The following is a 17346-nucleotide window of genomic DNA, read 5'->3' as shown; positions in this document are numbered from 1 at the left end:
TTTTCACCAAGGCTGCATTTATTTGATCAAATATAAAGTAAAAACTGTAATTTTGTGAAATATTATAATGATTTAAAATGTCTGTTTTGCTATTGTAGTATATTTTAAAATGTAATTTGTTTCAGTGATGTCAGAGCTGAATTTTTCAGCGTCATTACTCCAGTCTTCAGTGTCACATGACCCTTCAGAAATCAGCTGAATATGCAGATTTTTGTTATATCTTTTTGAATATATAAAGTTCAAAAGAACTGCATTTTTAAAAAAAAGATCTCTTTTGTAGACACCAAAAAATGGTAGTACCGGTATATAAAAGGACCTCCTCTAAATATTCCTTCTATAACTAGTTAATTAGATTACTAATGGGGTATGTTGGCAAATCTGTGCTACAATAGAAGGAAATTAATCAAATACAGGATTTGATTTAAATACTAGTGACTATACATTTTGCTGGTTTTACAATATTAAAAATGTTAAACGGCAAAGAACAATAATATAAAACATTTTTATTGTGCTAAGTGTGACCGTCCTTAGGTTAACATAATGACAGAATGTAATATAACTGCTCTAGATTAACATTATCGATAATTCAATTTAAATATCAGGTAAAATACCAATAGGTTAGACACCCTAATAATAAATAATAATAAAAATATGAATAAGAAACATAGCGTATGATAGCTGCAGTTTTCTTTATAATGACTGTGTTCTCTCATGCGGTGTTGTTTTTAGAAAGCAAACTCACTTAATTCAGTTTCACATCACCTATAAATAATTTATGTAAATGTCTAAATGTTTTAAAATGAGTTTACTCACTAACAAATGTGAATCTTATTTTTTGATCTGTAAAAATCTACAAAGAGAAGCTTTTCCCAAGGCATTTTTCCAGAGCAAAATATGCCAAAAGATGATTTGATTTTGAAATAACCACAAGGACACAGTATGTCCAAGAAAAGCTTTGTATTGTTTTATTGAAAGTCATCCTTTCAATATTAACCACTGTATTGCCATCTCATATAAGTCATGTGCTCGCAGTAAAGAAAATGGGTGTGTTACCCAGAGGCAGGATCATGTAATAGAAAGTTCATCTCACCGAGCACCACATGGTACAGCTCCAAGTGTAACCTGAGATGGATTCATGTCAACAACACACTCCCAAACCCAGACACAACACGCTGTAGGAGTGGAAGGATTTCAGTTCATTTAGTCCTCAAAGCTTTAGCTGTTTCATATTGTGTGCAAGACACTTTACAGCACGTAAAACACATGTTGAAAGCACCATGAACACTTCAGGGCTTCTGAAACTCTCCAGCATGTGATTGCGTGGATTGATTTAAATAATTACAGTTGTCCTTGGAGTGTTACCCGTTTGTAATTGGTTCTGTTTACGCCTTACGCTCTGTGTGTGTCTGTTTCAGATCATCGCTTACCAGCCATATGGAAAGTCAGTGGACTGGTGGGCTTTTGGAGTTTTGCTCTACGAGATGCTGGCTGGGCAGGTAAGAGTTATGACAACCCAGATCAAGAAGGCCCACGTCAAGGGATTTGTGCCTTTTTGGCCTTCTCTCATTCGCTCTGTTTCATTTCCTCTCTGCTGCTTGCAGTAAATCACCTCTCGCTATCTCAAGGTCAGTTTTTATTAATTACGCTCTGCAAATCTCCCGAGACTAACGGCAAGTATTTCATGCCTATCGGGCTCAGTCAATTATTTATGAATTGTTCTGAAACAAGTCAAGCTTTGAACACTAGAGAAAAAAGTCTGAATTGTTTCCAGCGGAGACTGCTGCTGCTTAGCTGTCCTGACAAAAGGACGTCGTAATTCTCTCTAGTCTTCCCTAAATAAACAAGATTTGAAGAGGCACTTTTATGGTGATGACTTTCAAATTTCTGATGTTAAAGGGGTGGTATAATGCCCTTTTCACAAGATGTAAAATAAGGCTCTGAGGTCCCTAGAAATGTGAAGGTATGTGAAGTTTTAGCTCAAAATACCCAACAGATATTTTTATATAGCATGTTAAAATTGTCACTTTTGAGGATAAGCAAAAACGCACAGTTTTTGTGTCTGTCCCTTTAAATGCAAATGAGCTTCTGCTCCCAGCACAGGGGGCGGAGCTACAACAGCTTGTGTCCTGAAATTTTCGAAAACGTTTAGCCTTTTATGTTCAAACCGCCAGACAAAGATGGAGAGACTCAAGAATAAGTGAAAACATGTAGACAACATTTCTGAATGGTTAGTTGATGAATTTATGTAGCTTATGTGTAGATATCTTCTAGTCATTGATTAGCATATTCTGTCATGATAATCTATAAATCGCGTTCCCGGGGGCGGAGTTTATGTAAATTTTAGGGTTGGTGATGTCACTAACCCTGGAGGAATGTCGTGTAGTCCCTACCAGCCGTTTGTTGTAGTCCTTAAAAAGCAATTTCTAAAAGCAAATATCTCCCTTTGCTTTGAACTTTGAGCATTGTAACTTTGCTGATGTTGTTTATGCTCAGACAGCAACATTACACACTACACTACTTAAAGTTAAATAAGTGAAATCATGATCAACCACCCCTTTAAAGAAACACGAGTGAAAACTGCAAGCAAATGAGACATAATCCATGTTATTATTGTCGACCATTTATAGTGACATCAAACAGCATCTTCCTATCATCTTCACCCTCTCTTCTCGCTCTGTTTCTTCCCACAGCCCCCGTTTGATGGTGAGGATGAGGACGAGCTTTTTCAGTCCATCATGGAGCACCATGTGTCCTATCCCAAATCCATGTCCAAGGAGGCTGTGGCCATCTGCAAAGGGGTGAGCAGCCAGTATACATCACATTCATGAAGCAGTGACCAAAATCCTGTCTCATATTGCAGGGAAATGTCCAGTTGAAATTAATTGTTTTTATTATTTGGTCATCAAATACAGTGGCATTTAAATGTTAGTACGTTTTTTTATGTAAACAAATATAATTTTTTAAAGCAAGGATGCATGAAATTGACAGGAAAGACATTTCAAATATGTGCTGTTCTTTCAATTCTTTTTAACCATTCTACTCATCAAAGAATCTAGAAAAAAATGTATAGCACCAAATATTAAGCAGTACATCTATTTTCAACATTGATTCAAATGTTTCTTGAGCAGCAATTATGATTTCTCAAAGATCATGTGACACTGAAGACTGGAGTAATGATGCTGAAAATTCAGCTTTGCCATCACAGGAATAAATTGCATTTTAAAATATATTCAAATAGAAAACAGTTATTTTAAGCTGTAATAATATTTCTTTTTTCTTCATCTTTTTTTTTACTGTATTCTTAATCAAATAAGTGCAGGCTTAGTGAGCAGAAGAGACTTCTTTTAGAAACTTTTTTTTTTTAATCTTACGGACCCACACTTTTGAACAGTAGAGTATATAAATTGAATTGTGACAGTTACTTTTTATTTACCCAGTTCTCATTACCATAATTCAAAAAGAATTGCATTCATTTATGTCATGAGAATACATGCCTTTTTTGAATGACAGTCAATGGAGAAAGATTAGTAGTTACAGCATCTACCAGCAGGGGCTAACAGAATCATGCTAACAAGCCGCACCTTGTCCCCTTGGCCTGAGTGAACCCAAAAGGGTCAAATTCAGTTCAGGTTGACTCATGGGCCGGAAAGGTGCCGATATAGTCCAACTCATCAGCATGTCCCTGGGAAAGTTGTTTCAAGGTGACTGTCTCTGCAGTTCACATACTATAAGTTGCTTTGAATGAAAATGTCCAGTAATTATATGACCTCATGTGATGCATTATGAATCACTTATTCATACTGCAGTGGTCAAAGCAGTTCGCTCTCAGCTGCCTTGAAAAATTCCACAACCTCTGACCTAGCCTTTCAATATGCACGCCACGACCCTCTCAAAAATGGCCTGTTCTGTCTGTTTCTCTCTCTTTATTCTTCATTCACTCTCTCTCTCTCTCTCTCTCTCTCGGTTATTAGCAAGCCAGTGCTGCTCAAGACTCGAGCGCTGGCAGGTGAAGCAGCGAGTACACATGATCTAATTCTTTATTTGAGAGATCGTCTCTCCTGCAGATAAAAGCACACAAACATACGGCCTTAGACGGCACACAGTGGGAATGCCAATGACTCTTGGCTGTGTGCAGGACCCAGGATCTCAGCTCTGTTAGTTTCCTGCTTTTACTAGAGCATGGCTAGGCTGGCTTTAAAAGGATATGAATGTTTTTTTGTTGTTGTTGTTGTTGTTGTTGTTTTGTGTGTGAAGATAAAGCCCCGCAAAAAACAGACAAAAGCCTCAGAATGTCAGGGGCATCTCAGTCAATAGTATAACGTATTCCCTAAAAGTGCTCGAAAGGGAGCTGTCTCCTATTTGCTTATTCTTTACATGTTTCTGTTCTTTCTCCTTGTCACTGCGGTGTCAGGGTGGAGCATATGGCTGCTGAGAAAAGGAGAAAAGAGTTTTGTAGAAAAATGAAAGCCAGGGATGTGCCGTAGAGGACGCGGGTACAATCTTGCGGTGGTTGGGATATGATACATCTGTTATCTGGGTGAATCTCACAAAACCTGTCAACAACGTTAAAAAGAAAGAAAGTCAAGGACCATTCAAATCAATTTCCCAGTTCTTATCATCGTAATGCACAAATAATAATAATAATAATTAATAAAAAAAGATACATTATCAAACATTCAGCTATTTCAATTTCAGAAGAAATTAAATAAATGCAAAGGGCGTGTGTTCATGGGATACACCAACATAGATTTTCCCTGGGCTTTGATCATCTACCCAGCATGCCGTCTGGTGACCCATTTTGTTTGAGTTAGGACAATGGAAATCTTTGGTATTGGGAGGACAACAAGTTCTGGAATATAAAGTGGAAAGGGAGATGTGAGAGCAGGTGTCTCCGGAGGGACCTGCGCACTAATACATTCATGCTAATGTGAGCATTAAATAATGAATCAACCCTCTGTGTTCAGAATCTGAATGCTACCCCTCTTTGACTGGCTTCATGAAAATACAGCATGCTGCTGGGTAAAGCCTGATAAACAAAAGACTCCCTCCTCTCCTCCCTCTGTTCCCTCATTCTGCCTCTCTTTTCTACATCCTTTCATTTTCCGTCTATTTTCTCTGGTAGATATAGATGCTCTGGATAACCCTCGTCTTCTCTGCTTGTCGACTTTTTTCTTCCTCGACTTATCCTCTTTCTGTCTTCTCCTCAGTTTGTCTGCAGAGCTCACTGTCTTGATGAGTTCTGTCTCCCTCTCTCTTCCATAGGATCTGCTGTAAGTGCTCGCTGAACTTCTCTAATAGCTTAATTCTGCAGTGCAGCAAGTGTGTCAGATCCTGGAGGCCTCTCTCCACAACAATCTCCTAAAATAGAGCAGGAATACTAAATGAATCCTTGACATTTAAGACAGATTGGAAAATCCTGTAAGTTTGGACGAGCACGGCTTTAGGCGCGTGGCGCTGCCGCCCGCGCTTCCGGGAAAGCTACAATGGAGCCATGCAATATAAATGAGGTATTTCCCTTAACCAAGCGGAGCAATCGTTCTTCCAGCACAGTAATTGAATGACTAATTTAGTCTGGCCTTGTGACTTTCAGAGGACAGATGGACAAATTGAACCTGTCGTAATAAAAATGTTGATGCCTTATTCTGCCATAAAAAAGCAAATCCTCCTCTTTGCATCTGAAGAGCCTGGAGTTTTAGTTGAAGGGTATATAGGCTTTTATGCACAGAACATCCGCTGAGGGAATATTCATTTGTGCCACTTACATCGGCAGATTGCAGAGAAACAGCACAGAGAGTGTATTAAACTCTCTGTAAGACGTGATGTATATATTGATACACAAGATTTTTATAACTGTGGCTCAAAACGTAGTAAGCTGCCTACCTAGACAGCATTTTTGGGCATCATGGGTGTATTCGTAATGCCAAAAAATGCTGTTTACAAAAAAGTATGAAAATTAATTTGGTGATCATTCATTACTACGGCATACACTACCATTCAAAAGTCTGGGGTCGGTAAAATGAGTCTCTTTCTTTATTTGATCAAAAATACAGTAAAATTACAATTTAACATAACTGTTTTCTATATTAAAATGCACTTTATTCCTTTGATGGCAAAGCTGAATTACCAGCATCATTACTCCAGTCTTCAGTGTCACATGATCCTTCAGAAATCATTCTAATATGATGATTTGATGCAAGAAGCATTTCTCATTATCAATGTTGAAAACAGTTGTGGTGCTTAATATTTATGTAGAAATCGTGATACATTTTTTATCTTTCCTGTCACTTATTAACAGTTTAATGTATCCTTGCAGACTAAAAGTATTAATTTCTCTCCTAAATATCTCTCAAACTTTTGCTCAAACAGTAGAGAATGATGCTAGCAACACCAAGGTCATTGGTTCAATTCCCAGGTAATTCATTAACTGATCAAATGTATTTGTTCGAATGCAGTGCAATGATAAACTTTGGATAAAAGCATCTGCCAAAAGCATAAACGTAAGGTACCATCTGACACCATAACTATGGTATGGCACCACCGCCGTACTTTTTGGTAAGTGTAGATAGACAGCTCAATATGTTTTGAGACACAGCATATGAGGATGATAAAGTAGCTGAATTATCTTGTATTAATTCTATAAAAACGAATGAAAAAGCTGCCGGGTGCGTTTAAGGACTGGTTTAAGGAAGCTGACAGAGGCAGAGGATGGCGTACTGCTGAAATGGCTTGTGCAGCAGCGGCAACAGCAGATGTGTGCGACTGCAGTGCTCCGAGTGCTAATTGAAGAGTATTATCAGTGTTGATGGAGTGTACAGCTCTGATATCATAGGATTAAAGTGGGATGCTGTGGTTCTTTGATATGGAACACAGCCCAGCACACCGCTGAGAGAGGCTTGGGACACAAGCCTGATACAGGCTGATACGCCATGACTAAGGCCAATCTAGAGCTCGCACACAGACTCTCCCTCACTTTTTTCTTTTTTTCCGTTTTCTTTTTGCATATGCTGTATTTGTGTAAGTGCTTGTCACTATACACTGACAGTACAATGGTATCTCGAGCCATCTGTCAAACCATCTGAGTGTAGATCCTGGTGCATGCTCAGCTTAATGCCTGTTCTTGATGCTGTTGGAATGTAGCTAATGTAAAAGTGGAGATAGATCTTTTGTCTTTTATATGTATTGTTTATTGAGTTTTCCTCATTGGGTAAAAGGTACTGTTAGAATGAACCATTACATAATCATTCACATTCTCAAGTGATGATAATACACCTTGCGATCAATAAGGGAATTTAAAAAATTGTGATTTCCAGATGTGGAAATGTCTTAAAAATGAGTAAAATTATAAGTTCGGGAATAGTTTTGCTCTGTTTTATAATAGAAATTGATCTTTGAAGGTGAAGCTTGGTGTAGAGTAAAGGCTGGAATATCAGTATAGATTTTTTTTTTCTACTGTTTGAGGTAGTTTTTGCTTGAACACCAAAATGTTTCAAATTGTTCCCAAATTGTTCTGCCCTGCACCAACAAAGTGACAGAGTAAAAAGTATTTATTATTTTTGTTATCTTTGCAGATGCACTCCTCAAATAGAGCTGTGGTATCTTGTGAAAATCCCCAATGTACCTACATAAAATACATATATAGAGTATATTAGTTTTTTCTTTTCTTTTTTTGTATTGTTATTGAATCCTTATCCATTATGAATTCTTATCCCAGTACCACGAAAGACTAGAAAAGTAATGGAACTTTATTAGTTCAAAAACCATTGAAAAATATTTACTTGTAAGAGTGAACCCTTGGTCATGATCCATCTTAGGTTCATTTGAAAAGACAGTGATGAGGCAAAACATCCCATAGGTTTCTATTGCTGTCTGTCTTTCATGTGACCAACCGAGTCACCGTCACTAGCCCAGAGATAAAGTTTAAGAGCATCAGTGCTGAATTCTCTGAAGAGCACTCCTGCCACACTTCTGTGTAGAGGGCTGAAGAAGACCAGGAGGGAGAGATAAAGCACTTGACTTGACTCTGATGCTGCAGGTCACTTGTGTTTTTGGCTTCAGTCGGCCTCTAGAGCCTCTCCTGAATTGCACTGTCAGATTACAGCAGCTCTGATGTTCAGAGCGGGACAGCTGTGAAATATGAGCGGTCAGCTGTACAGAAACAAGCTGAAAATGAGAGATGGATGGATGGATGGGTAGGAAGGTTTTTTATAAATCAAATGTAAATTCATGTCCCAGTTATACTTAATGTTATCACATTTTCCTAGTTAAACATTAAATAAAAAATAAAAAAACAGTTATATTTTGTATTTTTACATAAAACTATGTAGATAGTAATGTTCTGTTTATTAAAACCAAGTATAAATTAAAGCATTTTTACATCTATTCCAAAATAAAGCCCTTAACAATTTTCAATTTAAACGATTAATTTTATTTGTGAACTGGTGTTCCGCTGTTCTTTTTAATAGTCAACTTATTTTCATCAGTCATCAAGCTCGGTAAACACTGGTCACAGACACAAAGATGTACCTTTCATTTCACCAAGCTGATTTCTCACCCAAAAAAATACCCACAGTCATCATGTTTTCAGGCCATTTCAAGTTTGATTGTGACCTAAATCGCTGATATCGAAGTAGCTGAGGTGTTTACTTACTTTTAAGTTGGTCGTCCCATCAACACCATTACGTTGTCCGTACAGACCGATTCGCGAATGAAACAAGAGGCGTGTGTTTTGAATAGATAGATATATTTGAATGGATGGAGAGAAAGAATCAGCCAGCTGTGTCTCTGTGGCAGCATGGCCCAGCTGTACATGTCAGCACTGCCACACAGTGAGTCCTGGCCCCTGCTGTATACATTAATGATGACAATGATGACAAAGCTTCAGAGGGCAGTGGAGCACACGCCTCTTAGCAAGCGCCATGAGTCCAGAAGGCATCTCGGGTCAGGGATTGATCCGACCCATCCCGACCGGCCCCGACCCAGCCCCTTCCTGATCCACTGAGGGTTAAGGCTCTACCAGTCAGCAGAGACCTTCATCTCCCTCACTTCACCACCACCTCCACCTGTGCCTTACAAGAGCCTGGAAAGACTTTCTCTGCTGCCATCAATTTTTCATGCGCACTGAGGCGCTGAAGAAGAAGCGGCAAGTTGTTTTTCCCCTCGCCTAATCTCTCCTACACACGCTAAAGTCACTCACTGGAATAAAATATCCAAACGATTTTGTTATATTCAACATAGCATGTTCTGCTGGGGAATAAAACAGCTGTCGGTGAAGGGGAAAAATGGAGAGAGTTGGGTGTGCGGAGGAAGCTGATGAAAAGAAGCTGTGCTAAAACAAAGGTTGCAAAGTAACAATTATTTGAACTAAAAAATGTAACGACATTCTCATTTCTCTGGATTTAGTTTTACGCCCTCCAGGGATATTAGTGGAACATGTATTTTTGACCCATAAAACAAAATTATTGAACAAAACTCTTTGGAGTGAGGCCAATCTACAGTATGGCAGGTACCCTGGCTGTATTTTGAGCTAAATATTTGAGCTCTGTGTGTTGCATATTAATATAATATAGTTAAATATACATGCATATTAATTTAAATATATTAGTGAAAAATGTATCATGCGGCATACATAATTGATGTACTAAGCTAGAAACTACTCTCTGCTCATCCTGTAATGTAAATGTCTTTTGTCAGAAAGAAAATATAGATATGCTATTATTTCTGATTAACTTGATTGAATTTTTCTGTATATCATCTATTTAATTTGATTATTTCTTAAGCAATTGACAGCCATACTGTATACCTAGTGGTCCTCTCACCTCTCTGCTCTGTACTGTTTCAGCTGATGACCAAACACCCAGGCAAGCGTCTGGGCTGTGGCCCTGAGGGTGAGAGAGACATCAGGGAACACGGCTTCTTCCGTTACATGGATTGGGAGAAGCTGGAGAACAAGGAAGTTCAGCCACCATTTAAACCAAAGGCCGTAAGTCCAGCCAATCACCTCCCCTCTAACACACAAACACATATTCTCTCTCTCTTACTCGCATTCACTCCTCGTGTGTTTCTGAAACACTGGTGGTTATTTCAGAATTGAGTCTAAATTGGAGTTTCATTATCTTTTATCTTTCTTAGCCCAATACTTAACACGTAATGCATGACATGATTTGCCAAAGAAAGACAGCATTGCATCAACATTAACAACCCTAATGACTATTCCTAAACCCAATCTGACCTCAACTTGATTTAAACTCATCAGTTACTCAGTTTGAACTGAATTTGAATTTGAATATCAGGAAGTATAATTTAAATTGGATAAGAAATATTTGAAATGTCACCTGTAGACTTTTATAATTTTTATAATTTATTAATTTTTCATTATATTTTTTTTATTTTTTTATTTTTTTTATAAATATTTAATTAATTAATTAATTTTCAGATTTTTTATGGTGAAATAACATCTTTCCTAGAATGTTGTAGTTTATGCAAAATAATATATATTCACTAGATTGAAAATTTGACATTACATTTATTTTTATAAAGTAAAAAATCAGTTATAAATCTGAAACGGTGGACATTTTGTTTATTTATTTTTTTATATGTGGCAAAAATAGGATCTGTTTACTATAGTTGGCTGACATTTGACAGTATTAAAGATGTTGACAAAAAATGATGAATTTCAGGGAATAAATGAGAATTATTTGTAAATGTACAAATATGTGACATGTTTTGTCACAAAACTTGTATTGGATTAAATTCCAAGTATTCCTTGTTTTGAAATAATTGAAGTTAAACTCACTTGTGTTTCTTTAAATTGTAACAGAAAATTCTTCCTGTCATTCTAATACAAATTCCAGTTCAACATCCTGTCAATTCAATTGAAATTTTTATCAAATTCCTTTCTAAATTCTGAATTTCACTCAACCCTGCTGCAGTCTAGAAACCTAAGCCTATAATCAGAGAGCTGTGATTGGTTAATATGGATGTTGACTCAGGACCAGCAAAGGATGTTAATCCAGGAAAAAGTCTTACTTCTGTAAATCAAATTAAATGACCCATAACAGTTCAAGCTCAAACTGGCCAACTGGACATGTAGTTTTTGAAGCCAGTGTCAAAGTAGTCAAATTGTACTGTAGCACAGAGATGACAAGTAAAACTTTCAGGGCAGTGGAGAGCAGTAGGGTGTAATGAGGAGCCTGTATGTCCTCCTTACACACCACAGCAAGAGGCACAGTAGCATCTTAGCTTTGTCTGGCCGAGCTGAGCCGCGTTTGTCAGCCTCAGTCAGATCCTTAATGAGTACAGCTTCTCTTGTGTGTGTGTGTGTGTGTGTGTGTGTGTGTGTGTGTGTGTGTGTGTGTGTGTGTGTGTGTGTGTGTGTGTGTGTGTGTGTGTGTATGTGTGTGCGAGCTGTCAGATGGAGCAGGCATTGCCCAGGCAGTGCTGCATTGTGCTTCCCTCCACGTCAGCCTTCCTGACCTTCTGCTCGGACTCAGACTGGCCTCAGAAGTGATCTCCTTTCTGCAGTGCCTTCCTGGTTATGAGGTCTCGGCACAATCATTGAGAACAGATTGTCCTGTTGATTGTCACAAGTTTTATTTTAGCACTTGAATTGAATGCTTTAGTTTTAGTTGAAGTAGTAAAGGTGAAGCCAAGTCATTTCTGTGCCACTAGTGTCACCAAAAGGAATTGCAAAAGAAATAATGACTGTTTTCAAACAGGTTTTCTTGACACACACCCTTTCTTCCATTAGACGGATAATCCTACCTCCAAAATCACACCATTGGTTGAGCCAATGTTGCTGGGTCAGGTTGGTCGGTATGTCCAAACAGAGCAATGTGTTTGACATTAAACGTCATTGGTTCTTGCTTGTCTCATAATCAATTGCAACACTGTGCTATTTTTGTCATTTCATTTTTATTTTACGATAATTGTACGATAATTTCACTATTTAATACCACTGCATACTTTTTACTATGGCTAAACTTGAACATGAATAATCTGGAGACAAAGTCAACATCCTTTTTGCAGAGTTTTCTGCTTGAAATCATTCCTGTCTTCGGTTTTTCAGGCTTTCTTGCAGTTAGTTACATTAGCTCACTGTTCAGGTGTGTGTGTGATTGGGAGTGTTCACGTGGCGTTTGCTGCCTGTGGCAGCAGATGGATGTTTGTGTGCTGGTGTCATTAGCTGAGCACAAAGACGGATGATTTTAGACCCTCTTCGTGACGATGCCGCATGCCGGATGGACACTCAAATAACGTGATTTGCAAACTTCATCAAAGGCAATTAGGATCTGAACAAGACTAATTTTGTCTCATGTGGAGACCAAAAAGACATGCACACATCAACTTTTTCCAAAACTTAGTAAGAGGCATCCGTAGGCAGCATGTTAAGGCATCACAGGCACGCTCCAGAAAAAAAGGCCATCCCAGAATGCACTGTGATGAGTGCAGTGAAAACAAAATACAAGATGGCGGACAATGTGAGAGAAATGCGATTATAAATATAATTCATTCAATTAGGGGTGCACTGAAAATTGCAGCTGATATGGATCATTATTTTTATGTCTGTAAACCCTTTTTGCTGGGGCATGAGCCTGAGTTAAAAAAAAAATTGAGATTGCCATATGCTATCCTGAGAGTAATTTTCCCTGATCAGTTTTTCAAGCAATTGTGTCGTGTTTCCTATCAGCTGTTTAGAAACAGAATTAGCGATGCCAGATTTGTGAATGAATCACTCTTCTGATCTGATTAGTCAAAATTGTTTGCCAAAAGGTCCGAAATTGTTCACGATTCAGTTTGATTCGTTCAGACAGTTCACTTACGCACTGAATCTTTTGTATCAGATATTGTATCTGTTATTGGATACTTTGTTAGACAGAAAACAAAAATAGCACCGGATGAGGGGATATATACCCATAATCCTTTTCTAGGAATAAAAACATGACTTCTGTCGTTTGTCAATGATGAAGCAGCTCTGTATTGCGTATACAGCTTGTGAAAGATGCTTTTTATGGTCTTTATTAAAAATATTAAAATAGGTTTTTGTCAGTGTCAGTTCATGTTCTTGTCATGAATTTAGGCATCTCAACATAATAATACACAGTAAGAAATATGGATAATTATTCATTCTGAGAGAAGCTGAGATAAAATGGAGGTGGAAGTAACTCATAAAAAAATCTGAGTTAATCTATCACTATCCCTTTGAATAAGTAGATGGTGGCAAACGTAATCTAAAAATAGATGCAAATGAATATACAGATAATAAATAAATAGAATTGAATCACTAATAATGCCTGATTTGGTCTCAGTGTATTGTTCATCAAAATAAAAAATGACAGTAATGTATATGCTATATGTATATTTCCCATGGTTCAGTATTTATTGGACTCGAGTCTCCTGTATGATTCCTGAGCATGTAGAGCATTCAAAATCACTAACTTTTGACTTTTATAATGCCACCTTAAAAGGCAGCTTCCAATGTAGGCAGTGAGGCAGCTAACTAGGTATTCTTTTCAAAACTATTATGTGCATTTGAAGGTCCAGAACATGTAGACCGAAGACTGTTCCCTAGAATCTGCCCCTGTTTGCTGAGCACCTCCTTGCCCAGATCTCACTCCGCTGGGAAACACAGTTGTCTGACGTAGGATTTGGATGGAGTGTCCCTCTACACATCACAGCCTGTGGCTCTGAAATTAAGCGTGACAGCAGTGTCTGGCAAGGGATCATGCCATTGAGGTGGATTAGGGAATCGCACCCAGGTGATGCGAGACACTCAGAGTGACTTTACAGCTCAGGTTTGGAGCAGAACGAGGGGACGGCCTCCATACGGAGCTCTTCATTTCTCTGCTGGTGCTGTTGAATTATCTGGCGGCAGGTGAGAAGTGACTATTGATTTGTTGTTTGGGATGCTAGCCAGCTCTAGGTGGAACGCCTCTGGCTGTTTCTGCAGCAGATGGACTGTTGTTGCCTACGTGGTACAAGACTGGCAGTGATAGCACGCGTGTGCCAGCCACGGGAGGGCGGCTCTCTGAACGCTGACAGTCTCGTTGCTGCCAGCGCTGCTCACTCTCACTTCCTGTATGTCACTCGCACCTTCTCTATGTCGGTGCAGATTGGACACGGTCACCTTAGTCTCACCCTTTCATTGACACACACTGTCCGTCATGCTCTGCTCCTGCTGGAATAAAGGAATGATGGGTGGAGGTGAATAGGGATCAAAGCCAGGCGAGGAGAGTGACAGATTCATTATGAAATGTCTTGCTGATACTGTCAGGTTGATACTGTTTATGCAAGTTAATACTGGTGCTGGTTTTGGTGATCATCATCAGTTAAATGGTGAAGCTTGATGTCAAGCATTGTGAATGCATTAATACATCTCTCTGGTTAAAGGGATAGTTCACACAAAAGAAGGTATATAAACTAACCATTTTGCACCGTACAGTGAAAGTGAATGAGAACGGATGCAGTTGAGCCCCAAAAATGACAATGACCAAGTTATGGCAGGACATCAGTGATTATTCATAATCTTGAATGATAATATGACTATTTCTGGGAGACCTATTCCAAACCCAAATTGCACAGCCAGCTTTCCCACCTCTAATTCTAAAACATTTGTTTTAGATTCAATTAGATGGATATTCCTTATTAACCAACACTTGTTTTTCCAATTCAAATATAATTTAGTTTTAGTTTATATTAAGGTTTGTTTTGTGTGTCTAACTGTTTAGGGTAGTTTTGTGGATGATTGGGAACATTTTGTTTAAACAATTCATAAAGTAATGTTTATAATATACGTTTGGGGTCATTAATTAGACGCATTAAATTGATCTAAGGCGACAATGAAGATATTTATACATTTACAGATTTCTATTTCAAATAAAAGTTGTTCTTTGAACTTTCAATTGATCAAAGAATCCTGAAAAAATCTATCACGGTTTCCACAACAATATTAAGTAGCACAACTGTTTTCAACATTGATAATAATAATAATAATAAATGTTTCTTGCAGCAAATCAACATATTAGAATGATTTCTGAAGGATCATGTGAAACTGAAGACTAGAGTAATGTAAATCAGCTTTGCAATCACAGGATAAATTACATTTTAAAATATAGTATAATAGAAAACAGCTATTCACAGTTAATGTTTTGGTCAATAATATTTCACAATATTACTGTTTTTACTGAAACTTGGTATGTCTCCGTATAGATACAATAGCGTGAGTGCATAACCTCAGGTTAAGACTGTCACTGTAATAATTTTACTGTAAATGGCTATGGATAAAAGCAGCTTGAGAAGACACTGTGGAAACACCATCATCTCATGCTGAGGTCCAGCAATGGTCTTTTGAACAAGGCTTGCCCGGAGTGAAAGTTGGAGAGCATGTTGTAGACAGAAGTGAGAACTATGGGTTGTGTGAGCCCGATTCTCTGTAGCTTTTGCTTTAAATAATGTTATTCTCCTTTCATTCCCTCTCCCTTTATCCCAGTGTGCAGCAGTCATTCAGAGATATGTGTGTGCCAGAGAGAGGACGACAGGGAAAGTATGGATGCGTGTGTGAGAGAGAGAGAGAAATAGTTGTAAATGGGCTGTGTTTAACACAGCGGTCTTCGGACAAGCCACTTGTCACGTGTGTCTTTAATAGCAGGGACTGTTCACAGTGGATGTGCCCCCCTGATGCTAATGACTGTAGACAGGTGGTTTTAAGAGGACACCGAAAAGCTTTTGCCTCAATATTCAGGGGTGGATGAGATGCAGGTCGTTCGACTCTCTGTGGGTTCACTCGCCTGGGTGGCACGGAGTATATGGCGGTGAGTGGGCAGATCCATGAGTCGCAGCCTCCTGTGATTGCGTTCGGAAACTCTAATGCATCTGCAGCGGGGTGGCCGAGGTCAGGTGGCTGCTACATCGGACCATTAATTGAGTTTAAATTAGAGGGGCTTCTGAATGCAGAGGTACACAGATGCTGCGCGAGGTGATTTAATGGTTCCCACACACAGATGTTATGCCTCAGTGCTCTCACTGTCTGTCATTCTGTGTGTGTGTGTGTGTGTGTGTGTGTGTGTGTGTGTGTGACTGTTTAGCATTTAGAAGTGGTGGGTGGACTTGCCAAGAAAGTCTGAGCTTTGGTTGCGTCTCTGTCTTATTTAAGATGTATTGGTTGTAAATCATTCACATGGTGGTCAGATCCCTCTTGCTGAAAATGCAGAGCCACATCTAAAGCTATTGTGTTAGCTGCCAGGTCCAAGCTAAGGATTCTGGGCTAATGGTACAGTCAAGAAAATTAGGTCATTTCTTGCTGTATGAAATGGGGCTTTTAAAGGCTCAAGCTTTTGTTGGGCTGCCTAGTGGCAAGGGGGTATTTATTTGAAGGATTTTAGTCTTACTAATGCTTCTGTTTACCTCGAATTCAGGTAAATACTGCATTTGAGAATGTGATAGATGATCATTTTAAGTGCTTTTTGTAGACCTTAATCATGCAGTGATGGATTATAAACTTTTCTGTGCAACACTATTATAATATGAATTAAAATAAATGAATAATTGTATTTATCAAGAATGCGTTAAATTGGTCAAAAGTGACAGTAAAGTTATTTATAATGTTGCAAAATAAGTGCTGTTCTTTTGAGTGAATACCAGCTCATGATTTCACCATCCACTTTAGGCAAATTCTTGTTATGCTAAAAATGAGTTCTCTAAATGTAATGCAGCATTGAAAACATGGAAAAATTGGAAAAAAAAATAGATATTGTTACTAGTAAGTAAAAGTATATCGTTTCCTGTTTTTAAAAAAGTGTAAGTAAGTTGCTTTCATTTTGAAGGAGCTGTGGTGAATGGACCCAAAGTTGATTGCCCACACATTGTGCTCATTAGAAGCAGAGCCCCTTATAGACTTTAGCAAGGTCTTCACTCTGATTGGTGGAAATGATGAACTCCTGTGAAGTCGAAAGCTTGTGAATTTGTCCTGTGCTGTGGGTCTGTATTTTATCCATACGCATCATATCTGATCTACAGTGTTAGCGTTGGCTCTCCACTAATGACTGTGTAGTATTATAGTAGGCTATGGCACAAAGTATGGAGTCACAATATGTTTTTATAAATAATGCATATGTAGAACAGTAACACATGGATTGTGATATGCATCATACTGTGAGCTGTCTCAGCTCCACAGCAATAATATTCACCACTTGCCAGATTTTTCCTCTCTTTCAATGTGGCTGCACCTACAGTATTGTTTGCCAAAGGAGAGAATGCAGAGATACATCATCATGGGCCAGAGGTAGAGAACTGGCCAGGTTTGGAAGGTTCTGTTGGTTTGACTTTGCTTGCTGTTCATGAATATTACATGAC

At 38.4% G+C, this 17346-nt stretch overlaps 1 protein-coding gene across 2 annotated transcripts in view; it reads left to right on the top strand.

The window, feature by feature from the left end:
• Positions 1-17346, top strand: part of prkcbb (protein kinase C, beta b) — a 132213-nt gene that overhangs the window by 102056 nt on the left and 12811 nt on the right. For both annotated transcript variants that reach the window (XM_084434652.1, XM_084434651.1), the window contains exons 14-16: positions 1416-1496; positions 2691-2798; positions 9839-9979. In XM_084434652.1, the coding sequence (XP_084290778.1) occupies positions 1416-1496; positions 2691-2798; positions 9839-9979 (330 nt within the window). The remainder of the gene's footprint in view (positions 1-1415; positions 1497-2690; positions 2799-9838; positions 9980-17346) is intronic.

This window comes from Rutilus rutilus (genome assembly GCF_951802725.1).
Source record: "Rutilus rutilus genome assembly, chromosome: 1".
NCBI lineage: Eukaryota > Metazoa > Chordata > Actinopteri > Cypriniformes > Leuciscidae > Rutilus > Rutilus rutilus.
Note: the sequence above shows the minus strand (reverse complement) of the source record. Positions and strands in the feature narration are given on the sequence as shown.